Source organism: Pseudorasbora parva, chromosome 19 (assembly GCF_024679245.1).
Source record: "Pseudorasbora parva isolate DD20220531a chromosome 19, ASM2467924v1, whole genome shotgun sequence".
Lineage (NCBI taxonomy): Eukaryota > Metazoa > Chordata > Actinopteri > Cypriniformes > Gobionidae > Pseudorasbora > Pseudorasbora parva.
In genome coordinates this window covers 12,181,310-12,208,241 of record NC_090190.1, presented here as the reverse complement: position 1 = coordinate 12,208,241, position 26,932 = coordinate 12,181,310, and the positions used below count along the sequence as shown (strand labels likewise).

The following is a 26,932-nucleotide window of genomic DNA, read 5'->3' as shown; positions in this document are numbered from 1 at the left end:
AAGGGAAATGGAAGCTGTTTCTAGTTTCTTTTTTCACTTGCCATTGGGCAGAAAGCTCCACGATCATAAAACATCCGGATTGGAACCTCTGTTCAATAAACACTGACTCAGTGGTGGTAGGTTGCCATATTGTCAGTGTCATTGTTTTCTCCATGGTTTAGTGCTGTGGATTTACTGGACCTATAGTATGTTAGACGCAATGCAGAAATGTAGATCGAGACTGTTAAAGAGAAATGTAATGTCACCCAATCCCGAGGTTCTATTTTCTTGGAATTGTATTTGAGGATTCTGGCCAGTAGCAAGTGATGGTTGTTGGGAAAGGAAGCTGTGTTTTGCACCTTACTTATAAAGGAAAATAGATATATATAAAAAAGAAAGCCCTAAGTAGGACATTTTTGTGAAAGGCAATTTTTTTGTTTTGTTATTTTGGTTCATTTTATTTCCATTTGCGTGCATACTCTGTAAGTTGTGTAAAATATTGTACTTGCACTAGCTTTTTTAAGAAAGAAAACTAATATAAAAAAAATGGAATTGAAATTCTATTTTCTAATTGTGGTGTGTCTATTTGTAGGATACACTCACGTTGTTTCTTGGATTTTTTTTTTTTTTTTTTTTTGGTCCCTTTCTTTGATGGTGCTTGCCGGTTTTCTAGTTAGAACTTATTTCATTATTCTGAACAACAAAACAATATTTGATTCAGGTTGTGAACAAATTTGTTTAAAAAATAAATTGTCTGTATACCAGTACAAGTTTATTGTTGCAGTATACACGTACTAATAAAAATTACAGTGCCAATTGCAAACTGCACCCTTTTTGGAGTTTGTGATTTTGTGAGAACGGGATTTCAAAGGTGCATTTGTCAGATAGAGTGGATTTATTGTGCAAACAAACAAGCATATTCTCACAAACAATTGCACACTAAGATATTCAACAGGCTTCTTTGACTGCAGCGCACCTAGTCAATGGAGTGTGGGTGTTGGCGGAGGTGGCGGCCGTGAGTATTCGCTTCTTTTCCAAGCTGGATCATTCATTTGAAAAGGTATAGATGGAAGACAATGAGATCTTATCAGACACTAAAAACCCACACTTGACTGTGTGGGAAACGGCAATGACTGGCACAATGAGCTCAGACTGATTCAGCTCCGTCTGCTTGTCTGTCTTTGTGTTACCATGTAGTTTAAACCACACAGTACACTAGTCTAAAAGAAGGTAAGTTGATTATAACCGTCTGAATACACATTTAATGAAAGAGACATTGATTATCATCTGTGTGTGATGAAGACTCCCTCAAGCACATAACCATGTAAGAAATGTCTTTCTGGAATACTCGATTCTGATTAGTTGATCATGGAAATCAACAGTCAGATATTTACATGGCAAAGCTGTATTAAATCCAGTATTGTGAGAAATCTGGTCTTTAGATGGGTTCATGCCATGTTGTAAGTACCGTAATTTTAACATGACAACATAACGTTCTACTCTGAGCTTGGTCTGGGAATTATGCATTTTTAAGGGCAACATCACAAACCCATAATAATAATGCATTTCATTTGCACCATATAGCAACTTAACAAATAGGAAATATAGATCAATTGTTATCAGTTTGCACTGCATAAGTTATGAATTATATCGATTAATCCTTATTAAAGGTACTGAAGTTTAGTCAGGAGCAGAGCATATTTTGTGAGCAATTACTTTTGTTCTTTAAATTGTCATTATAAGTGGTTACTGTCACTTTAAAAGATCTTCCGCTGTCGCACATGATGCAGATGTGAGTGTGTGAGATGCTGAAGTCACAGTTACAAAACTTACAAAACGCGTAAATGTCCCTCATCTGCTCCTCTTCAGAAAATTTAATTCGCTGTCCCATTGATCATGGAATTTACACGAGGGTTTTGTTTTTTTGGCAGGAGTGCCTTCCGTCTCTATCGTAACGTCCATCATCCGTCTCTGTTTTTTATTTTTTCCCCCGCGTTGTCACTCGTAATCTGACCTCTCACACTAACCTCGCGACAACGGCCACCTACTTTAGGCTACTGCAGATGGCAGTTATCGCGAGGCTAGTTACAGAGCTCAGAATTATTATTTTTTTAATAACGCAGGTCAAAATACGGGAGATTTACAGGAAAATACTAATACGGGAGGACGGTGGGAAAGAAGGGTAAAATACGGGACTTTCCTGGCCAAAACAACTTGACAGGTATGGGCCACTCCCAAAGCCACCACTTTTGGATTACTGGATCACTTGGCTTTAACAAGAGCACATCATTAATTAACAACTTTGTAGCTCACAGTAGCTGTCTTAAATGGTTAGTTCACCCAAAAATGAAATTGATGTCATTAATGACATAAATTAAATTTTTGGATGAAATAACCAAAAATATTTTATATTTTAAGATATTTAAATATAAAGTTTAAGATATTTTATATGTAGTCCCAGAGCAGTCTATGCACACTGTACTGTCCATGTCCAGAAAGGGAATAAAAACATCATCAAAGTAGTCCATATGTGACATCAGTTAGTTGATTAGAATCTCTTGAAGCATCAAAAATACATTTTGATCAATGATTGGGATCGCCAAATGTCGCGTTTGAATCTTTGAGGTTTGAAAAAAGCGGAAGAGAAGAATGCTGAATAAAGTCGTTATTTTTGGATCAAAATGTATTTTCGATGCTTCAAGAGATTCTAATCAACCAACTGATGTCAAATATGGACTACTTTGATGATGTTTTTATTCCCTTTCTGGACATGGACAGTATAGTGTGCATAGACTGCATATGCTCTGGGACTAAAATATAAAATATCTTAAACTGTGTTCTGAAGATGATCGGAGGTCTTACAGGTGTGGAGCGACATTAGGGTGAGTCAATGACATCTTCATTTTTGGGTGAACTAACCATTTAAGACAGCTACTGTGAGCTACAAAGTTGTAAATTAATAATATGCTCTTGTTAAAGCCATTAACCCGCTTTATTTAAACATTTTTATTCCAGTTCAACAGTGGAATTAGCCATGATGCCTCTGAGAAATTTTCATCAATCACTCACATGAAGCTCTGCGAATTACATTATAGTCAAGTTGTGTCCCAAATTAGGCTACACACTATGCACTTATACAATAACCATGTAGTATTTTATAAGATTTTATGTCATTCAGCATCCGAGTCTAGTAGCCCCTCCCCGCACCTTCCTCTCTTACATTAATTAAAGCTGTGATAATTGAGTGCATGAAGTGTCCAACATTCCACACTTCCCTTGCATCGTCAGTATTTGTAATGTACTTTTTCTATTTTTGATTTTCAGTGTGAACACACTATTTATACTGCAAAACCTCATGAAGCGCTTACGTCTCCAAAGAGGGACATACCCATGAATTCAAGCTTCGCCTTTCGCGTTTTAACACTCGATGGCACTCATGGACGAGGTCGAACTGGAAGCCATGTTAATCTTGGACTTAATCGGCCACCGTAGGAGTTAAAACAAAATCGGAATTGAGAGGAACAGAAACTATTATTTACTGGATGGTCATATACCTTTACACTGCTAGATGGGGGAAAATATCACACAGTGTAGCTTTAAATAGTCTTGAAATGTCTTTTTTGTCTTAAAATAAAAAGATTTCTCGGATCCCATAAGTGAACAAAAACGGTAAGGTATTTTGGGCATAAAACAACCACAATTTTCGGTCAGATATTTATTTCTCCATATCTAATGTTTTACTCATAACACATTTAATCTTGTACCTCATCTAAACTGCACACGGCATGTTGAAATGAGGTGCAGAAGTTTTCACATTCCTCTGGTCTGATATGACATCCCACCACACCCATTGTACAATCACAAAGGAAGCAGGCCAGCAGAAATAGTTCACAACAGTACACAATGCACCAATCTCTGATCAAATCAATTCAAACTTACAGTACAACACGCAGGGGCAAGCATAAAGTGGCAGAGAAGATTCTCTACTGATGTGTTAGTTCTTCACAAGCATGCTTTTCCTTCAGTTGCTATACTATACGGAGAGAATGGGTTGCATAGTTGAATCACTACAAGTAGAATCAATCATTTCACTCACTAGTATTGTCCTGTCAAGAGACTTACTGGATGTTTCCTTATTCTCCCTCTTGTAAAGATGCGATCCCATTGCACCCTTTAAAGAACTTAAAGGCTTTACATGAAAAAAAAAAAAAAAACGGAGCCATTCTGCAACATTGGTTTTCCAAAGAAATGCATACAGCAAAATTCCTGAGTATCTATGAATCCGTATGAGTGTAATGGTGTTTTTGAGTGAGTTAACTGAATCTGGAATCAGATGAATATAAAGAGCACAGAAAAGTGGAAGACAGAGGGAAATATGTTTGTGAATGCCTTTCCTCTTTATGGTAGAATTATGTGGCTCATTTACAGAAACAATTCACCCACATTTTGATTAGCAGTTGAACTATTCCTTAACTAGTAATGCTGAATCTGTATTTGTGCGTGTGCATGTTTTTCAACCTGTGTGATTAGGTGAACATTTGGCTAGACTGCTGTGTGACTCTGATGAAGGTCGTCCTGCGGCTCAGTTCTTTGAGTTTGGCAGCTCCTACATATGTGCATGTGGACCGCAAACCACCCATGATGTCCCTGATGGTGTTTTCCACGTCACCTTTGTAGGGCACCTGGATCGTCCTTCCCTCTGATGCCCTTGAAATCACAGAAACAGATGTACATAAGATGACCTGCTATATTATATATATAAAATGCTGCCACACATCTTTTAACCAATTGCACTTAAACCACAAAATGAATAGTGAAAAATATGCCCTATAGAATGTATAAAAACCTCCTCACCTGTACTCTGCAACCCCTCCAACGTACTTCTTCATGGCCGTGTCAGAACTCATCCCGTAGAACAGCTTGAACTTCTTGCCGTCTTTCTCAATGACTTCACCAGCACATTGATCGTGTCCCGCTAGCATACCTCCCAGCATGACAAAATCTGCCCCAGCGCCTAATGTTAATGTATTATTAGATCAATTAAAGGCCTGTTCACACCAATAATAACTTAGTAGTGACAAAAAATGTTTTATTTGTAACTACTATGATACAGCTGCAAATAAGTATTTGAACACCTGAGAAAATCAATGTTAATATTTGGTACAGTAGCCTTTGTTTGAAATTACAGAGGTCAAACGTTTCCTGTAGTTTTTCACCAGGTTTGCACACACTGCAGGAGGGATTTTGGCCCACTCCTCCACAAAGATCTTCTCTAGATCAGTCAGGTTTCTGACCTATCGCTGTGAAACATGGAGTTTGAGCTCACTCCAAAGATTCTCTATTGGGTTTAGGTCTGGAGACTGGCTATGCCATGGCAGAACCTTGCTATGCTTCTTACAGAGCCACTCCTTGGTTAGCCTGGGTGTGTGCTTCAGGTCATTGTCATGTTGGAAGATCCAGCCTCGACCCATCTTCAATGCTCTAACTGAGTGAAGGAGGTAGTTCCCCTAAATCCCGCAATACATGGCCCCGGTCATTCTCTCCTTAATACAGTGCAGTCGCCCTGTTCCATGTGCAAAAAAACACCCTCAAAGCATGATGCTACCAACCCCACGCTTCACAGTAGGGATGGTTTTCTTGGGATGGTACTCATCATTCTTCTTCCTCCAAACACGTTTAGTAAAATTATGACCAAAAAGTTCTATTTTGGTCTCATCTGACCACATGACTTTCTCCCATGACTTTTCTAGATCATCCAAAAGGTCATTGGCAAACTAAAGACGGGCCTGGACATGCGCTGGTTTAAGCAGGGGAACCTTCCGTGTCATGCATGTTTTCAAACCATGACGTCTTAGTGTATTACCAACAGTAACCTTGGAAACGGTGGTCCCAGCACTTTTCAGGTCATTGACCAGCTCCTCCCGTGTAGTTCTGAGCTGATTTCTAACCTTTCTTAGGATCATTAAGACCCCATGAGGTGAGATCTTGCATGGAGCCCCAGTCTGAGGGAGATTGACGGTCATGTTTAGCTTCTTCCATTTTCTAATGATTGCTCCAACAGTGGACCTTTTCTCACCAAGCTGCTTGGCAATTTCCCCATAGCCTTTTCCAGCCTTGAGGAGGTGTACAATTTTGTCTCTAGTGTCTTCGGACAGCTCTTTAGTCTTGGCCATGTTAAGTAGTTGGATTCTTACTGATTTTATGGGGTGGACAGGTGTCTTTATGCAGCTAACGACCTCAAACAGGCACATCTAATTTAGGATAATAAATGGTGTGGAGGTGGACATTTTAAAGGCAGACTAACAGGTCTTTGAGGGTCAGAATTCTAGCTGATAGACAGGTATTCAAATACTTTTTTGCAGCTGTATCATACAAATGAAGTGTTAAAAAATCATATAATGTGATTTCTGGATTTTTTTTTATTTTTATTTTTTTAGATGTCTCTTGCACCTACGATGACAATTTCAGACCCCTCCATGATTTCCAAGTGGGAGAACTTGCAAAATAGCAGGGTGTTCAAATATTTAATTTCCCCTCTCTCTCTCTCTCTCTCTCTCTCTCTCTCTCTCTCTCTCTCTCTCTCTCTCTCTCTCTCTCTATATATATATATATATATATAAATAACAACTTTTATAATAATATAAAACAATAAAATTATGTATATGCTCACCAAAAGCTTTGGCAACATCCCCGGGGCAACTGCAGCCTCCATCCTAGAGAAAAACAGAAAGATTCTCCATGATCGCTACCAGAACTGTTAAAACTTGTGTCTCAACAAGCATATGTGTTAATAGAATAAACTACTTAAAACGTGTTTTTGTTTAAAATTAAATTAAATCAATTTTAATAGCAAGCTGGAGGGTTGTCATATATTTTACGTATGCCAAACCTGGAAGAGTTTGCATTTTAACATTTCCCGGTTCCATCATCAAAGTCAGTGGTTTTTGGTTAAATGCCTAAAATAAGGTCTGTGCTTAAAGGTAGGGTAGGTAAGAATTATGTAAAACACTTTTGTCTAAATTTGTTTAAACTTTCTTTATATGTCAATACATAATTAAAATGTAAATACTCTGAAAAAGAGAGTATAAAAATCGAGTGACTCTAGACTTTTAAATCTGCAATAAACACCGCTTATTATTTTCGTTCAGGACGAAACAAGTGATTGGCTTGGGCGACTGTCACTCTCTCTCGCTACCATGGCTACCCCCCATTTTGCTACAAGATCTGCCCACATGCACGCAGCACGAAACCTAGAAAGAGCAAAATAATAGAAGAGCAATAGCATTCAAAATTCACAGTGCCGGGTTTTGCAGTCAGCGAAGGCAAACAATGCAAAAAAAGGAAGACAGTACATGAAAAGGCAATGCACAAAACGTCTCTGGATAAACAAAGAAATCAAAAGTGAGTAAATATCTGTGTAGCTTTCCAACGATGGCGAGACCTAAGGGACCTCAAGGGGCTGAAAAACGACTCCTTGATGGCTGTATTTCTGCTGGACAGGTAATCTTTCATTTTGATTATACATTTTTTTGGTTTATGTTTTCATGAAGCATGTATCACTAGCACACGTAGCTGCCTAATATAGCTAACATAACATTATTTAGCATAAAGTTACAATGTTATACACTTAGCGAGCCATTAGTAGAGATGATACGTACTCAATATGCTTAGCTCAAGTTGATCGCTGTCGTGTTGAATTTTGCAAAATTTTACTTTAGATAACAAAATGCACGTGTAAAAACTAGTACACTGTATCCAGGATTTTTTTTTAGAACTAAGTTAGCTTTAGCTACCCTCTGTCTAAACTCTTTTACCATGTTCACCGGGAACTTTACCTGCACGTTTATTTCTGCCTTTGGTTTGTTTTTATGTTCATCATGGAAACTCTTACATGCAAAACACAGTATATGTTATGAATCTTACACGAAATTCATCTTCACCAAAGTATAACTGATGTTATTGGAAAAAACATGTATCAATGCTACCCGTTTTTAGCTTTGCCTTATAGACATAACTAGCTCGATACAGAATCAAACAAAAATATATTTTAAACTTTACCAGTATCAGTATTCTTGCTTGATAGTGAGCAGTGTTGGGAGTAACGTATTACTTTTTTATGTTATGCAGTAGTGTAAGGTATTACTAATGAATTTTCAGTAATATTTTACTGGGCACATTTTCAGTAACGGTTGCATTACCCCACAGTCACATCTCTACTGTACATCCGCAAGATGGATGCGCAATGCTTAGAGTTTAACACAGATAACGACAAGAACGTAGGCTAATAGTCAAATGTAAATGCAGTCAAATGCAACCTTTGTCTAAAACCGAAATTCTATCAATGTCGCAACAATAAGAAAAGAACAAATGCGCATATTGTCAACTTAGAGTTTACACACAGTTCTGTTGTGTCTATGAACAGAAGCTATCCCCAGATATTATAATAGAATTGGATCGTTTGTGATTCTGTCTGTCATGATTTCTTGCATTGTCTTGAGCCAATTCTCTATTGTTAGCCTGGATGACAGTCATTATGCTTCATCATATCGCCTTCTGGATGTAAAATGCTCTCTGGTATAGCCTACATCTTAGAATGTTTAGAGCTACTTCTGTAGTTATTTTGGTGAAAGTAACTCAATAGTAATACAGGGGTAATGTAACGCCTGTTACAGTAATATTGTAATGTAAAGAATTACTTTTAACTAGCAGTCATAAGTAATCTATAATATTACAGTTTGGAAGTAACTTGCACAACACTGATAGTGAGCACTGAAAGACATTGTATTTGTTTATATTCATACTGATAAAGTTCGATTTTTTTATTACATGTGATTCTGATATGATGTCAACTACATGCACTCCACTAGTCTCAGGTAAATAATGCGTTTTCCAGCTAAGCGGTCGGCGTAGCGCGTTCATGTGTTTTGGGGGTGTGGCTTTGGAAAGAGCCCAGAAGGGAGAAGGTGGAGTGAATGGAAATAATGAGCTGTCTTTAAAACAGTCATGAGAGGTGTACAGACACTCAATTTTTATACCTTCTTTTTCAGAGTACTTACATTTTAATTATGTATTGATATATAAAGAAAGTTTAAACAAATTTGGAAAAAAACGTTTTTTAACCAATTCTTACCCACCCTACTGTTAACACAATATCAATATACTTTCATAAACATGTCGTATTGTGATCTATGGATCTGCCTGAAGTGTACATATTGAGTAGACTTGTTGCCTCAGTCAAAACGAGGGGTTGAGGGTCTGTCTAAAACTCCTCTCGCCCCCTTGACGAAGTTGAACGCACTTCAAAAAGGCAACGGGGATTCCTCCGAGGGGAAGTGTTTAGTTTGCGAGTGAATGTCTAAAAGTGGAGATAAATGCAGCCCTGGTATGGTATTAATGAAGCATTTGAGCCTTTCTAATGGGAAACTGTAAACTGACAAGGTAGGGAAACACTGGAATATAATAGAGGATGCTGCCATCTTGTGGTAATGTCCCTTTTGTTCCCACCTGCCAATCTTTGTATTAAAGGGATAATTCACACACAAAAAATCATCCTCATGTTGTTCCAAGGCTTTATATATTTCTTTCTCCTGTTGAACACACCAAAAAATTATTCTAAGAAGAATTTTTGTAACCAGAAAGTTGACGGCACCCTTTGACTTTCATTGTAGGAAATAATTAAACTGTCTGGTCCTCTGGTTATAAACAATCTTTAAAATATCTTCTTTTGTTTTCAAAAAAGAAAAGAAATGCATATGGGTTTGGAACAACATGAGTGAGTGAGTGAGTGAGTGAGGACAAAATTTTCATTTTTGGATAAACTATTCCTTTAAGGATGGCCTTGTACTAAACATGATAGCCATTTAACGAGACTCACAGATATTATGTGTCCTTTTAGTCCATGGGCCGAGTCAGCACACTCAATAACAGCACTCAGTTGAGGATAACCCACGCCGGTCTTAATGCGTGTGGTGCACACAGAACCTGAAGAAGATCACAGTGTTGACAAATCATTAACATGCTCCAGATCAAGAAATATGTCATTTTATATGAAGGAAGATTATCTATTAATAAATATGTATTAGAGTTTTGGTGAATCTAATCTTATACCTGGCCCAATGCCCACTTTAATTATATCAGCTCCAGACAGAATGAGTTCCTCCACCATCTCTCCTGTCACCACATTTCCCGCCTAAATGACCAAGATCGTTGTTATATGACATTTGTATTTCAACAAACACAAAATAAATGTATATTTATATGATGCATGTAATATAATGTTTGGGCAAAAAATCTCACCATGATGGTGTGCTTGGGAAACTTTTCCCGAACTTTTTTTACAAACTCCACAAAGTGCTCAGAGTAGCCATTGGCCACATCCAGGCAGATGTACTGGATGAGAGGAATGGCCTCCAGGATGCTGGACAGTTTCTCCAGATCCGCCACTCCACTGCCTGAGCTGGCTGCGACATGCTGAGGATGAGACACTAGATGTTTAAAGGGATACTTTCACTGCTTTTTCATATTAAACTATGTTATTTCCTTAACTAAGATGAGTTGATACATACCTCTCTCGTCTCAGTGCGTGCATTTAATCGCTCTGACGCGCGGTGACATTCTGATAGCATTTAGCTTAGCCCACTAAGCCCAGTTCATTCACTATGGTACCAAACAGAGATCAAGTTAGAAGCGACCAAACACCTCCATACATTCCCTATTTAAATACAGGTACTCGAATATCTGAACGACCAAGTCTGGTGACAGAAAATAAAACGTGGCGCTTTTCTAAGCGGGTTAAAAAGGATAACTATAATGTGTGGCGGAATAGCACTTTTGAGAGTACTTCGACTCAGCGCAGTAAAAAGTCACGCCTGAAAAATCGCCCCTCAAATCTCCCCCTCACTCTCTCATATCCGTCAATAGGGGGAGAGGATTTTTCTGGCGTGACTTTTTACTGTCCCGAGTCGAAGTCGCTTCTAACTTGCTCTCTGTTTGGTACTTAATGAATAAATTGGGCTTAGTGGGCTAAGCTAAGTGCTATCAAAATATCACCGCACGTCAGAGCGATCAAGTGCACGCACTGATACGAGAGAGGTGTGTATCAAATCGTCTTAGTCAAAGGAATAACAGTTTAATATGACAAAGCGGTTAAGTATACCTTTAAGGCTTTACTGCAGGAACTTTGTGGAGAAATATGGAATTAGCTAGAAAGCTAAGTGTGTGATGCACTAAATGTGCTAAAAGTTATATGTGTTAATATGGACACTTGCTTTCATTCATTTAAAAGATAATTTTTCCCCATTAAAAATGCGAGACAAACTAGGAATTGCAAGTTATAAACTAATGTGGTTTCTGTGATGTTGCTAAGTGGTCAGATATGTTGTATGCCTTGCAAGATATGTTGATAATATGTTCAGTGTGATTGGCCAGTTCATAGACTATACGTTTTAATTAAACTGCTTTTGGTTAAGCAAGGCAAGAAAGTATTTTTTTGTCCATTCACCTCAAGGCACTCAGGATGACTGGCAGCAAACGTCTTCCACTCCTCCAGGGAGTAGTGCTTCTGGATGGCTGTGAAGAGAGTGTGCTGAAAGACAGAGCAGAGAGATGTCTAAGAGGCCAGCAAGTGTCTGGCTCTAAGACAGACAGAAATATAAGAGCCTCCCAATCCCAGCGCATTGAAACAGGACACAGCTAATTAAGTCTCGGCGAGATCCTGATAATCAGAGTTTAAACATAGTAAAACAAGACTTTTCCGGGGTTATATTCCAGACGCAGGTGCTGTGTTTCTTCAGTTAGTGTGCTGTGTTTAAAGAAGCACTCACCTTGCTGAGCACCTGTGCCATTTCAAAGGTGCCAGTGGTGTCCATGTTAGCAGCGATGATCGGGATGCCATTGTATGTCTGTTTTGAGTTCCGGAATGTGAAGGTCCTCTGCAGATCAACCTTCAAGAACAAAAAAATTAAAAGGAAAGGACTTTACAAACGTGACAGTCTGAAGAGTCTTTTTTTTAATGGATAAGCTCATAATCAACCCAAACAACTGGTGTTCCATATCCTATTCTCCTGTCCCTGTAACCCATCCAAGCATGCACTCAAAGATATTACACAACTGAAAGATATTTATACCCAACAGTTGCATATCTAGCAAGCGAGCTGGAGTCATTCTCCATGTCTTGTCTATGTTAAATGCAGTGTTCAGCGTGCAAAAGTGCTTTCTCTGAATAAAATAAGGTGTTCTAAGTCTGTTCTAGTTTAACATACATTATTTTGATATATTTCGAGCCTAGTGTTGTGAGGCCCATTTCAAGTGCCACTACTGCATAAAGTGTATATATTCCACATGCCTTTTCTGATTAAGATCCATAATAACTGGTTAGCCTTGAGTCTGAGAAATATGTTTACACGCCACAGCCATTGGATTATTCCTGTAGTCAGCATATTCAGAATAAAGACATACACATTCAATGGGTATTATTTTTTCCCCAGCCATTAAATCTTTTAAGCATTTAAATTAATTAAGAATACAGTCTAACAAGGGGGACTAAAATGTTTAGGTGTTTAAAATGATTGTAAAAGTTAGTATTGGTTTTATGGTATTTTAGATTATTTCTGAATGTAATAATACATTGTGACTTACACACTGATGCAACCTATCCCTAAACAATGCTAAAATGACCTGGTGTGACTTTTCAGTTAGGTGCAACTTACTTTCTGGAAAATACATTTGATTTCAAAAATGTATTAAATAGTAATATTTCACAATATTACTGCTTTTACTGTATTTCAAATCAAATTAATGAATCCTTGGAGAGTGTAAGAAGCTTATTTAAAAAACATAAAAGCTTACCAACCCCAAACTTCTAAATGGTAGTATACACAAATCAGACATAACACAAAATTAGGATAGTAATAATACGCATTATATTACTATCCTAATATTGTGTTGGTCCCCCTTTTGCTGCCAAAACAGCCCTGACCCATTGAGGCATGGACTCCACTAGACACCTGAAGGTGTGCTGTGGTATCTGGCACTAAGATGTTAGCAGCAGACCCTTTAAGTCCTTTAAGTTGCGAGGTGGGAGGTGGCCTCCATGGATCGGACTTGTTTGTTCTGCACATCCCACAGATGCTCAATTGGATTGAGATCTGGGGATTTTGGAGGGCAAGTCAACTCAAACTCGTTTTTGTCCTCAAACCATCCCTCAATGTGTTCCCCAAGTAAGTGATGCACATGCGCCAGTCCATCCACATGATATAAAAGAAAACGTGATTCATCAGACCAGGCCACCTTCTTCCTTCAGCCCCAAATGCAAAACAAACGGAGATGCACTGCATGTGTATTCTTGATATCTTCATATCAGAACCTCGCATCAAGGAGCCTTGGCCACCCATGACCCTGTCGCTGGTTCACCACTGTTCCTCCCTTGGACCACTTTTGATAGATACTGAAAGCACAAGAGCTCCAGTTTTGGCGATGCTCTGATCCAGTCGTCTAGCCATCACAATTTGGCCCTTGTCAAATTCGCTTAAATCTTTACGCTTGCCCATTTTTCCTGCTTCTAACACATCAACTTTGGGGACAAAATGTTCACTTGATGCCATATATATATATATATCCTACCCATTAACAGGTGCCGTGATGATGAGATAATCAGTGTTATTCACTTAACCTGTCAAAAATGATTGATGAATATAAAACAGAATATGACAAAATTCTGATTAATATCATCATCCCCAGCTGAGACTTTGTGGTGAGCTTAAGTTCATTTGTCAGCATGAGAAAAATATATTGCAAACTGATATGCACGGAAGCTCGCTCGCTCTCTCTCTCTCTCGCTGACGTTCTCAGAATCAGCTCTCGGTCATTTCCAGTAACTGCTGCAGTCCCATCAGTCACACTACACTGCCCTATGAATATTCATCTTGCTACTTTTTACTGTGGGGAACAAATTCACCATTCTACTGTTTGAAAAGACATATGATTCAGAATCTCTTGCTGATTGTCTGTGTTTGAGGCTAGGTCAGTGATTGATTACTGCAGGTTATAAAGAAGCCCTTAGATGTTCAATTTCAATGAGCCTGTATATAATCACAACCATCAGATTAGCCAGCCGCAGCGAGATCTGACCGGCACTTTACGTCATCCTGCAGTGAAAATCTCCTCTAAATTCATCAGCCAGGACGCCAACAGAAAAAAATAGCTGAATATACAGTAGATGATCAATGTTGTAAACCTGCCAGATAACTATGTGGATTCTGAAAGCAGCGGTTTAGCTGAAAAAGCTGCACGTTAAACTGGAACAAAAGGATGTCTGGGTGAAATATGAAAGAATTACAGGGGCCATCACAGCAGAGCAAAGGTTTTTATCAGCCAAATGTCTGGAATATAGGGCACTACATATGTGTAGATGATAAAGGGCATGTTTTGGTCCCATCATATATTGTTGGGCCGACCTAGTGTGACCAAGAGTAACACCACAGAGGAAGCTGCTTCTATTGACATGTAGGCATTCATCAGTCCTATTTTTAAACATGTTTTCAAAGTACAAGCGCTCAGGTTGCTTTTCCTTATCCTGGTCAGTCAACCCTGAAAACCACTGGACTTGTTTCAAGACACATCAACGCCACAAAATAAAGAAAATCCAAAGCATTCCGGAGCACTGTCTGCTGATCAACCTTGATAAACCACCACTGGTTGAAGCTTAAACATGGGCCCCGTAAAACCAGCTCTGCCAGATGAACTTCATCAAGGTCATCATAATTTTCAGTTTCATTCTTTGCCACTCCCAACACGCAGCTCTCCTCAGTTTAAATTGATCTTTCAGGTATAACAAGACAAGATGTGCCAGTGGCACAGATTTCTTTTAACACAGACAGTAAGCAGATGTTCTTACCTCAGACCTGCTCTTCAGACTGCTCCTCTTTGGTCTGAAAAGGACATCTTTGAAGTCCAGTTTGAGGTCAGCATCCACCCGGGGCATACTGACAGGCCTGAGAGTGGATGAGAATCTCCTGAGACGGGCTGGTGCAGTCACTTGTCCAGAGCTCCAGGCACCAAACCCGAACCGGCAGAAGAACAGCGTATTTATAGTGTAGAATGGGCCGTCACAGCCCAGGCCCCCATGGCTTTATTTGGCAAGGCCTGTATGTGCTCTCCTTCCCTCTCTCCTCTTTCCACTTCCCCCCTCCGCCTGCATTCAGTCTAGAGTGGCAGCAGCAGCAGTGATAAAAGTGTTTCCTATGGCTGTCTGACACACATAAACACACACGCGCAGTCACTGCAGCTCAGCACTGCAGTATGTGCACAGAGCTCTGCTGTCCAGTGGAGGTATTGCTCCTCTGAATCAATGAGTGGACTCATGGGAAATGAGAGAGAGGGAGGGATGGAGTAGTGGACATGAAATACATGTCCATATATACATATGTAGGCCTCATTAATCTGAGCTTATGCACCTTTTTTTTTTTTGAGTAAAAAAAACAAGGAAAAAAGCAGTATTTGTAGATATTTTTGTCAATATACATTAACAAATAAAAATATAATGCAGTGTTTATCACCTCAGTGTGCTTTAATGTTTAACCAGAAGTTTGTTTTGAAATGCTTTTATCTTGAACAAAAATCATATTTGTGGTATTCCCGGTTATGACACTGGATTACAAAAAAAAATGCTCTAATTATGCTATTATCACCAAATACTGGATTCAATATTTTTGTCAACTTGTTGTCTTTCAAGTAGGACAGGTTGTGTATTTTTTTGACAACTGATACTGATTAAACTGACTGATTTGTAGGACTCATTGGTCTATGCTTATATTGGTCAAAAATAATCATCCATTGAAAATGAATAGGGAAAATGGTAAAATAGCACTAACATTAGCTGAAATTACATTTCAGTTTTATCCATGTGTAAGTATCTAATATGCAATGATAAAATATATAAAAGTGACACTGACATTTTGATTCTGATGTGTCTTTCACTTGGTTATTTTAATTGGGCAATTAAAACACTACTATCAAAAAACTTGATCTAATACAAATATTTTCAGAAAACAAATGCATGTGGACAAAAAAAACAAGCAAATATAAATATATTAATATTGCAATACATCAGACTATGTATTTATATAAAAATAATCAAAGCCTTTCAAGTTTTGATGAAAATCGCACCAACTGGCAAGTGACAGTTTCATACGGTATACTTGCCATTGCTGATTTGTACTCTCATTTAGCACTGCCTATAATAAATGTGTTTGAAAATGCAGCATTTTGCAGTTTGTTTGAAAATTAAGACCATTTTGTGTTTCACATGGTTCATACTTCTCAAATATAGAAATCTGTTTAAATACAGATATAAATATAAAAAAATCCCTGACAATTTCATTAAAATCTGCACAGTGGTTTTAGCTAGCCTAGAAATCTAGACGCACCCCAGCGAAAGCGAATGTAATTTGCAGACAGGGTCGTCTAGCAACTCTCCGTTAGCTTGCGAGCTTGAAAAACAAAACTCTGGTCAGGCCAATCACATTGTGTAGAGTCTCTGGGTTGGCTTAACATGATGACGGCCGAGTTACGACGTTCCGCGAGAATTCCCTGATACTTGAAAACAAAGATTGCTGGTGATGCTGGCGAACAGTGGTCTTTCGAATCAGCTTTGGCCACTGCTCTGGAAGCTTTTCTTTGAAAAAGGAAGTTGTGCTCTGAGTTTTGTTGACCAAATATGGTCACCGAACACTTCCCCCATGGACTCATTTCAATCGCTCTGACTGTCACCTTTTTCATTGCTCTGGTTGGTTGTAGCGCTGTCCTTTTGCGTGCAGAAGGAGTTTGAAAGACAACCGTTTATCCCGCCCCTCGGAATGAGCCCTGCCAAAGGTGTGTTCCCAAACCCAACATCTTGATGTGGGTCTGGCTTGTCAGGCTAGGTTTTAAAGGGATAGTTGATGAAATTTTGTATGTTTATCTACTTACCCCCAGGGCATTAGGTGTCTTTGTTTCTTCAGTAGAACACAAATGAAGATTTTTAACTCCAGCAGTTGCTCTGTGCCAGTCATATAATGCATGTCAATGGGGTGTAATTCTATGAGAGTAAAAAAACAAAACAAGCACAAACAACTTCAAATTAAACCCTGCGGATCGTGAGGAGACATTGATGTCTCAAGACACGAAGAAAACAGTTTGTGTGAGAAACCAAACACTATTTATATAATTTACATTTACATTTAATCATTTAGCATACGCTTTTATCCAAAGAGACTTACAAAGGAGAGCAATAGAAGCAACAAAACAAACAAGGGCAACAGCCTGCAAGTGCTGTAAGGAAGACTCAGTTAATCGAACAGTACACAAAGAATTTTTTCTTATTATATACAAACAAATAAACAGAAAATTGAATTGGATAGTTAAGTGCTAGTCTTTAATGATCAGATGCAGCTGGAAAAGATGTGTCTTAAGATGTTTTTTTGAAAATGGCTACAGACTCAGCTGCTCAATGTCTTACCTCAACTACAACACTATTTAGAATAGCCGTCACAGCACACTATCACTTCCACTAAATGATATCGTGCCATATTGTGTATTTTGACCTCATCCAGCAGAAGTGATTGCACGCTCGTGGCTGTTGGACAGTGTCGTATTTGAGGTAAAAAATAATATAAATACTATTCGGTTTCCCACACAAACCGATCGTTTTGTTTCTTAAGTCAACAATGTGTCGTCACAAGCCTCAGGGTTTAATTTGAAGTTGTTTGTGCATGTTTTTTTTACTCTCATAGAATTACACCCCATTGACATGCATTATATGACTGGCACAGAGCAACGGTTGGAGTTAAAAATCTTTATTTGTGTGCTACTGAAGAAACAAACACACCTACATATTGGATGTCCTTGGGGTAAGCTGATAAACATCAAATTTTCATTTTTGAATGAACTATCCCTTTAAATGGCCTTTAGGCCACCCCGTCCAGCTTGAGGGTCCATGCTTGAGCAGCTGAGGAAGGCAGATCAGGCAGCAGAACAATCAGTCCTGTTTGTTTCAGAGGAGCCCATTTTAAAGGCTCAGGGTTCCCCAACAAAGTCACCTGAACAGAGTTGCAACAGATGATTAATTAATGTCTAACAAAAACATTACTATTTTATTCCTAAATACTAATGAATTCATCAATATTTACCACTGTACTGCTGGAGGTTTTGGGCATCAAAAGTGTAAAGGAGTTTTGCTTGGGATTGGCGGTTAAGATCGCATACACAGTGCTGATGCCTTTTGAAGTATACCTAGAATTGAAAGAAAATGTAAAACATTCCATTAAAGCTGTGCATGTTTCATTCATTTAAACGAAACCATAGGCTATTTTAACGTAGCCAGATCTTCAGACTGACGGCAGAAGGTCTATCTATCACAGTTTTCATTAGTCAAGGACTGCCCAAGAGGAAGTTTGACTGACATAACCAATCACAGTTTGTTTTGTTCCATGTCATGTCTAGGGCCGTGAAAATGTAAAGTCGATGTCCCTGCATCTAAAAATGATTAATTCAATTAAATACATGCAAGATTACTGCAACAATGGAGCCGCGAACTACACATACTTTTGAAAAGCCAGCGTTCAGTTGATCATGATAAGCGCTCATTATCACAGTTGTAAACATGACACATTGTTCTTATACGAGGAAGTTTGCCATCATGGCATTTGTTTCCAAGCTGACCATTAAGGAACACAGCACAAGTATGTCAGACACAACAAGTCTCATGGACATCCTGTAGAATTCAACCAATCAGAGGACAACTTTAAAACTCCTGAAGTGCACCATATGCATCAGACTTTCAGCTAATGGTCCGTGGACGTGACATCTAAGGCTGAGACAAACCACATGCTAACTAAGAGGAAACTAAAACCCCAGAAACAGACAGAGAAGTTGAGGTTGAGGAAGTTACAGTTGAAGAATCCAGGACTAAGAAGTAATCAAATCATAAATAACACAAACATTATTAAACAATAGGTAACGTCAACATTTCATGGTAAAAGTTTGTGTTTACTCTAGATTTAAACTATTTCACTACAACCTACCCCTATCAGCTTGGCTCATGAATATTAATTTAATTAAGTAAGACACTTATGATTGGTCATCATTTTATGTAGTGGCCTCAAATCTTAAATTATACCTTTCTCATATGGTTCCTGTTATACTGATCAGGGCTCTAGGTGACATTGTGCTTTCGCTGCTGGAGCTTCTGAACGTTTTTTAAAGGAACTGTGCAGCAGATAGATAAGAGGAAATAAAAAACAACAACACACCAGACAATAGCAGTAGCATTCTCAGCCTGAACTCTCCAAGGTTTAGTTGCATAGATGGCTTCACCGTTGATCTTCAGCCAGGCTCCGATTCCTCTGAGACGCTCCTCAAAGACAGGTACGATCACGCCGTCTGCTGTGGGCCCAACATTCAACAGGTAATTCCCCCCTAAAGACACGGTGGAGACCAGGTCCTGCGGTCACAACATATGAGAGGTTATATTAGTTCACTTCAAAATTTAAATTTCCTGATAATTTACTCGCCCCCATGTCATCCAAGATGTTTGTGTCTTTCTTTCTTCAGTGGAAAAGAAATTAGGTTTTTTGAGAAAAACATTTTAGGATTTTTAACCATATAACTTGACTTCAATGACAACCAAAATGTTGAAGGTCCAAATCAATGCAGTTTCAACGGGCTGCAAAAAGCTCTGCAACAACCCAGCTGAGGAATATGATTTTATCTAGCGAAACCATCTGTCATTTTCTAAAAACAAAAAAAACCTTTGTAACCTAAACTGCTCATTTTGCGCCGCTCTGAGACACACCACAGATAGCGCATTCACGCCGGAAAGATCACGCTAGACGTAGGCAGAAGTACCAGCCCCCATGTTTACAAAGTGTCTGTATGAAAATTAACACAAATATTTAGCAAAAAAAGGTTAAAGGGTTAGTTCACCCAAAAATGAAAATATTTCATTAATTACTCACCCTCATGTCATTGGACACCAGTAATACCTTTGTTCATCTTCGGAACACAAATGAAGATGTTTTTGTTGAAAGCTGATGGCTGAGAAAGGCTTCAGGAAGGCCTCCATTGGCATTCAGTACATTCCCACTGACCCACTGACAAGACCCATAAAGGCACTAAAGACGACATTACAAAGTCCATCTCACTACAGTGACTGTACAATAATTTTACAATGCGACGAAAATAGTTATTGCGCGCACAAAAATCAAAATAACGACTTTATCAACCAAGTTATTGACATTAGCTCGAAGCAGGCTCGAGAATATGATGCCGCTCCACCGTTCGATACATGACCCGGAAGAGGGGGAGCGCCACTATCGCGTGAGTTCCAGGCGAGTTCACGTCAGAGACCTACACAGAAGACAATAACTTGGCGGATAAAGTCATTATTTTGATTATTTTTGCTCACAAAAACTATTCTCGTCGCATTGTAAAATTATTGTACAGCCCCTGTAGTGAGATGGACTTTGTAATGTCGTCTTTAGTGCCTTTATGGGTCTTGTCAGTGGGTCAGTGGAAATGTACTGAATGCCAATGGAGGCCTTTCTGAAGCCTTTCTCAGCCATCAGCTTTCAACAAAATTATCTTCATTTGTGTTCCGAAGATGAATAAAGGTGTTACGAGTGTCCAACGACATGAGGGTGAGTAATTAACGAAATTTCATTTTTGGGTGAACTAACCCTTTAAACAACAATGTTGGACAATTTTAAAGTTGGAGATGGAGTTTTTGTAAAGGGTGTTTGTATTTGTTTTCACACCTTTGGCTGGGGACGGTACGCTATCCGTGGCACGTCGCAAAGCAAGATGAGCAATTTAGGTTAAAAAGTATATAAATGTTTCTTTTTTTCTTGAAAATGACAGATGGTTTTACTAGAGAAGACCCTACTCCTCAGCTGGGATCGTGCAGAGCCTCTGAAGCTCTTGTAAACAACATTGATTTGGACCTTCGACCCATTGGTGTTAATTATTAAAGTATATTATTGTTTAGAAAAGTTTTGGAATGTTTCCAAAAACGTAATTTCTTTTCGACTGAACAAAGAAAGATAAACATCTTGGGTTAGATGGGGTGATCCAATTATCATTCAATGCTAATGCTTAAGAGCTTATGCTTTAAAAACTACCTTGACACATTAGACACCTCAAGAACTTTCGTATGCTTTTATGTCCATGTGTTTCATTCATATACAATACATTATTTACAATGCAGGAATCTAGTTATATCACCAGACAAGGATTTTCACTCATTAGGAACACATCACACCTTTATGAGTGTTGGTAGATCCATCAGTTCGCTTAGTTTTATATTTCGGCGATACCCCCATGATAATTTGTCCACTGACTGACATTTCTCCCACTTGTGATTAGGCAGCTGTCCAGGAGTAAACTTGTCAGCACAGTTGAAATAACCTCCATGTTTACAGGAACAGCCTTTGCCCCATCTGTCATTGGTCACCACCACATCCTGTAAGAAGCGCATAATGCAGTCATATTTATCAGAATGATAATTTGAAACAGTTCTACAATAAGAATGACATGACACGATGATCTCACTTTGACTGGACTGTCATTGTAGAGCCAGGCGAGGAATTCTGTAGAGTTCCAATAAGTGTCAGGAGCTTCCCAGTCCCCATCTGACCAAATTAAGTCTGGCTTGTACCTTAGATGTTACAAACATCACCAAATCAGCATTCAAAGTTTACAGTCAGGCCTTTCTTCTCCAGCCTGTATCATCACATGACTGATGCGAAATTTACCTGTTGACCAGATTGATGAGTTCTGGCATGACTTTGTTTGCAACAAAATCCTGGGTCTTAAAACCAGCTTTCTTGTCACTTAGGTAGAGGGGATTGAACCATTCAAACAGGGAGCTGTAGAGTCCATAATGCAGAGACCTAATACAACAAATTGAACATTTTTGGATAAAATTCAGAAAAGAAAAAGTTACTTCAATATCCACTCCCACCTTTTAACATATCATTTGAATGTGCAAGGCTTCAAGTTGTACAAGCAGTGTTATGCTTGATACTTGATGTTGTAAACTGGTATTTGTTATCATGTTTTGTTTAATTGTTTATTTCACTTTGTTATTATCATAGTTATTTACCTAGAGTCCAACTGTTGGGTTCTGGATATAAATGTCCCATTCATTTACTCAAAAGAGGAATTAATACCTTATATCCTTTAAAGACAGACCTACTACAAGGTTGTTAAATTATGCAATATGCCTTTATTGAAGCATTAAGCCTGCATTATTCTAACAGTTTTTTTTGTTTGTTTGTTAAATAATCACTTTAACAGTATTATTGGTTTAAAACAGCATTACCCATGATTCTGCAAAATTTAGTTTGTCATTAGTTTGCAATGCTTCGTGGGATTGTAGTTCTTTCCCTCATTAAAGCCAGAGTCTTGTACCTTTGTCTTTTTGTCAGTTTTTCAAATATTTCCTTTTGTTTCAAATCAAAGTTTGCAATTCATGTCACATTTGTCAATTTTTAAGATAGACTGCTTTAACAAAGTTTGTATTTTTGTTACTGACTTATACATTTTTGTTAGACACATTTCCACCCAAAGTATTAACAAATTCACTATAGATCACCTGAAAAACTGAATATTTAAATTGTAATTATCTATAAATATGTAATTCCAGGAAAAGTAAATAAAAAAGAAAAAGCGACCCACTCTATATTAGGTGGCCTTAACTACTATGTATTTAAATTTTAATTAATAATTTAATACAATGCACTTATTGTGTACATACATGCTTTTACATTGTACTTAATTTTTTTCATTTGCTGTATGTAATTACATCTGTAATTAATTTCTGTACAGGTAGTTACATTTGTAAATATAGCTGCAAGCAGCCATTATTGGGGCCAAGCGCAAAGAAGAAGACAAGACATGCCAGCATGGCTGGAAGTGTCAAACCAACTGCAACAATGAGCCTTTGAAGACATATTAAGTTGAGTTTAGGCAGAATAGCAGTCAAATTTTAAATACAGTCAATAATAATTGTTTAATGGTTTATCACTTTCGATCAATAGGTGGCACTGTTACAAAACTGTAGTGTAGTCAGATTGAGGTGACAATGACATATGCAAAGTTTGGTGTCAATATGTCAAAGCATTGCAGAGATACAGCCTCAAGAGTCATTTTTGCATCATGGCTCAACTCTGTTGCTGTGGTACATGACAACTGTTTTGTCTATCAACACGAAATCCATAACTATTTGCCGGCATGGTCTGAAGAGGATACGGTTCAATTTTGGTGAAAATCGGACAAGGATGAGTTTGAAAAAGTAACTTGTTACTTAAGGTTTTTAACAAATAAGATGTAGGACAGATAGGTTTGCAAAATTTGTATCCATGTTTTTGGCATGGGCCAATGAATGTATTATGACCAGTTTCATTACAATGGGCTAATTTAATCAAAAGATATTAGCATTTTTATACATTTTATTACAACTTTTTTGAGTGCCTTCAGGACATGGAGCGGAAGACACATACCGAGTTTTGTAACGATATGCTAATAAATTCGTAAATTATAACATTAGCATTTTAAACAAAAAATACTGCATTGAAGTCCATGGGAATTTCATGTTTTGTTTTATTATAGCGCCAACAAGAGGCACAATCCCACCAATTTTTTTATGTGTCCTCATAGTGAGCCCATACATGTGTGTCATTTTTCGTATCTCTAGACCAGTAGGTGGCGCTCCACCGAAACACTGAATATTGCTTCAGGTCATGCTTGTGATGATATATACCAAGTTTGGTTTGAATACGATAAAGCGTTGCGGAGATATAGCCTTTAGTGTGTTTTTGCAACTGCTACGTAAAATTTGTTCGCACGTTTTTCGAAAACGATTTGACGAATCAGCATGATTTGCAAGATTTTTTGTCGCCATGGTCTGAAGATGATCTGGTTCAATTTTGGTGAAAATCAGAGCAACGGCCTAGGAGGAGTTTGAAAAAGTAGGTTTTTAGGAAAATGACATCATAGGGTGCTATAGAATCGGCTTGAGCCAAGGAATCAGAGGAAAAAATAATTTAGTTTTTAGCTAGCTACTAGGGTTGAAAAGTTATTAGCATAAATACGAGTGAAATTTTGGACAGGTGGTGGCGCTAGAGAGAAGGAGTTGGAAACTCCAAATTTGGTGTGATTACTAATGGGACTATCCTCTATCTGTGTGCCAAATTTCATAACTTTCCTGCAAGTGGTTCTATGGGCTGCCATAGACTTCCAGAGCGGAGGAAGAAGAACACTAACGGTTTCAATTCGCCTTATTCACCTGGCGGCCATTTTGAAAACTCTAACGCCGTTGTGGGGTACACAAACCCGGAAGCTGGACTCTGATAAGGTACAAATCAATAGCAGCATTCTGTTTCACTGCACTTCGTCACTCAGGAAAAAATCCTACAGAGGAAAAACCTTTTACCATTTTCCGGAGGATAAGGGATTACATGGAGAGTGGATTAAAAAAATATCAGAAGGGATCCTGGTCGTAATTTCTGCATTTCACTACAGACGAAGTTCAAAAGACTCAAACAATAGCAAGACTGGGACATGTCAAGTCAGCTTTATTTAGCGCTTTTACAATGTCGATTGTTCCAAAGCAGCTTCACGGTGTTAAACAGGACAATATTGCAACACAATTGGATTCTGCTGTAGTCATTCTGGAGAAAACGGTGATGTTATCAGCTTATTTGAATTTATCATATAGTGTCAATGTGGGCAGATCAGTATTATAGTTGATACAGTTAATTTACATGTGGGAGATATGTGTATGTGTATAACCTACTGGATCTTCATATATGTAAAATAAAATGTCCATTTATCTAAAGAATAAAGTACAATTTTACTACACATGGATGATGTCTTTCATAACTTTACAACTGGTCAGAACATTAGAAAGAAATAAGTCATTCAAAAACATTGATAGGCATACTGGTCTAGGTTTGTACAGGTAACGATGTACATTTATTGGTATAGAGGAATACAAATGGCCTGCTTGTATATTGTAAGTATGGAAAAATGTACCAGAAAAAGGGCAGAACATTAGAAATTACATTAGAGACCAAAATTAAAAAACATTAACAACAAAAAAACTATATACATAAACATATTATCAGTGATGTATTACATGATTTTGTTACACACAGCAGGCAGAAAGTTAGTGACACAGAACGCTGCTACTGATTAGTACCGTATCGGAGTCCAACTTCCGGGTTTGTGTACCCCACAACGGCGTTAGAGTTTTCAAAATGGCCGGCAGGTGAATAAGGCGAATAGGTGCCTTCGCACCTTCGGTGCTTGGCCCCTAATTACACTGTTGACACTTCCCTTATACCAACACACCTGCCCCTAACTGTACCCGTATCCCTCCTCAATATCAGCACAAGTGTGTTGCAATACAATGAGCACAATAAGTACACTACACTTATTTGTTTGATATAAGTACATAGTAGTTAAGGCCACCAAATGTTTTTATGTTCAAGGAAGGATTTTCTTTATGTTGTTTCTGTAAAGAGTCACAAACCATTTTACACTTATTTTTCAGTAACAGTCATACAGTTACATGTGATTTTTTTTTGTTATGATTCTTTAATTTCTATAAAGAAATTATTATTATTTTAATTTCTTTATAAATAAATAAATAAATATAATTTCTAAATTATAAATTAGTTTTTTGAAAAAGAACATTTTTGTACCGGGTAAAGGACTTATGACAAGATTTATGAGGTAGCCTATATCTACTAGATATAGAAGTATGTTGTAATGGTTTCCCCTGATGAAACTATTTGCAGGATATAGCTTATTTTGTGGTTGAAAAGACGTCAGGCTACAAGCAAACAATACCTCTTTCTTATTGCATTCCCCAAATCTTCCACAAGATCCCTGTGAGGCCCATTATCCACAGAATTCCAATTCCACGAATTAGGGGAACCCCAATTTGTGAAGCCTTCATGGTGTTTTGATGTAAGGACCACATATCTGAGAAGAATGAAAAATAATAGTATTAGTATTCCTAATATGAAGCATCATTGCAAACGCATATTTTAAGTAAGTTACCATAACTTACTTTGCTCCTGAAGCTTCGAAGATATCAGCCCACTCTTCTGGATCAAAAAACTGCGCGCGGAAATCAGATGCGAAGTCCGTATAGCTGAATCCAGGGGGGTAGTTTTTGATCATGTACAGGATATATTCAAGTTCATATGCGCCCTTCCAGTTCCACCAGAACCACTCGCTGCCGAACGCGGGCACTGAAAACACCCCCCAATGAACAAATATCCCAAACTTCACCTCGTCGTACCATTCAGGCAGAGGTCTGGCGTCCAGACTGGTCCAGTCGGGTGTATATCGAGCCCCGATTGATGAGGCGCATAGTAGACATAGCAGCGGTGATATCAGAGTCACTTGCATGGTTGGTCGCAAACTTACAGACACGAGCACGAGCACTGAGCTCTGTAAAAGTGAATATAATGCACGAATGTCAGTACGTACCGATTTCCACACTAGAGTTCTACCGCCATAACATACAATTAAAAATAAAGCAAAACCTGGCAAAAAGTTTGCATTTCCTGGTTAACCATATGCCATCAAACACGTGACTACAACACGTGACTTGCCTTCAGGAGAAACCTTTTACGGTCTATGGGAGAAACACTGGAAGTTTCGCTTCCCATTATTAGCACTATGCTACTCGTTCCCTTTTGTAAAAGGGGAAATTCCTTTTATTAACTTTAATTTTTTTAAACTAAATCTTTTTTATTTCCTTTTTTTATAAAATGGGTGGAGGGGAACAAATACGACTCGACTAACTTATTTGAAAGCAGCTAAAGTAATATTTATAGGCTAGTCTAAAACAAATAATGTACATTACAGCCTCAATAAATAAAAGCTAACAGCAACCAACCATAAG

At 38.2% G+C, this 26,932-nt stretch overlaps 2 protein-coding genes across 4 annotated transcripts; both read right to left on the bottom strand.

The window, feature by feature from the left end:
* Positions 1–3,973: 3,973 nt before the first annotated feature.
* Positions 3,974–15,148, bottom strand: gmpr (guanosine monophosphate reductase). The gene is made up of 9 exons (XM_067425467.1): positions 14,873–15,148; positions 11,802–11,921; positions 11,480–11,563; positions 10,276–10,449; positions 10,087–10,168; positions 9,854–9,960; positions 6,650–6,692; positions 4,834–4,993; positions 3,974–4,686 (listed from the first exon to the last, which is right to left on the bottom strand). Exons 1-9 carry the CDS (start codon positions 14,957–14,959, stop codon positions 4,506–4,508), a joined length of 1,038 nt encoding a protein of 345 aa, XP_067281568.1. The 5' UTR covers positions 14,960–15,148; the 3' UTR covers positions 3,974–4,505.
* A 254-nt stretch (positions 15,149–15,402) lies between these two features.
* Positions 15,403–26,644, bottom strand: LOC137047652 (tissue alpha-L-fucosidase-like). 3 transcript variants are annotated; one of them, XR_010899218.1, is made up of 9 exons: positions 26,090–26,644; positions 25,867–26,001; positions 21,765–21,902; positions 21,562–21,667; positions 21,272–21,472; positions 19,266–19,456; positions 18,144–18,246; positions 17,843–18,053; positions 15,403–17,053 (listed from the first exon to the last, which is right to left on the bottom strand). XR_010899218.1 is itself a non-coding variant. In XM_067425466.1 (8 exons), exons 1-8 carry the CDS (start codon positions 26,431–26,433, stop codon positions 17,922–17,924), a joined length of 1,350 nt encoding a protein of 449 aa, XP_067281567.1. In that variant the 5' UTR covers positions 26,434–26,644; the 3' UTR covers positions 17,795–17,921. The 3 variants fall into 3 exon arrangements, 1 of the variants encoding a protein (XP_067281567.1); XR_010899219.1 differs by having other exon boundaries at positions 17,847–18,053; XM_067425466.1 differs by lacking the exon at positions 15,403–17,053 and having other exon boundaries at positions 17,795–18,053.
* Between the last annotated feature and the right edge of the window lie 288 nt (positions 26,645–26,932).

Excerpts from the sequence above, each read along its gene's own strand:
- gmpr (XM_067425467.1), bottom strand. The coding sequence starts at position 14,959 with ATGCCCCGGGTGGATGCTGACCTCAAACTGGACTTCAAAGATGTCCTT. Across the intron at positions 11,564-11,801 it reads TGGCACAGGTGCTCAGCAAG|CACACTCTCTTCACAGCCAT; the intron begins GTGAGTGCTTCT and ends TCTGTCTTTCAG. Across the intron at positions 4,687-4,833 it reads GGAGGGGTTGCAGAGTACAG|GGCATCAGAGGGAAGGACGA; the intron begins GTGAGGAGGTTT and ends TGTGATTTCAAG.
- LOC137047652 (XM_067425466.1), bottom strand. The coding sequence starts at position 26,433 with ATGCAAGTGACTCTGATATCACCGCTGCTATGTCTACTATGCGCCTCA. Across the intron at positions 21,473-21,561 it reads ACAATGACAGTCCAGTCAAA|GATGTGGTGGTGACCAATGA; the intron begins GTGAGATCATCG and ends CGCTTCTTACAG. Across the intron at positions 18,054-18,143 it reads AAACCTCCAGCAGTACAGTG|GTGACTTTGTTGGGGAACCC; the intron begins GTAAATATTGAT and ends AACTCTGTTCAG.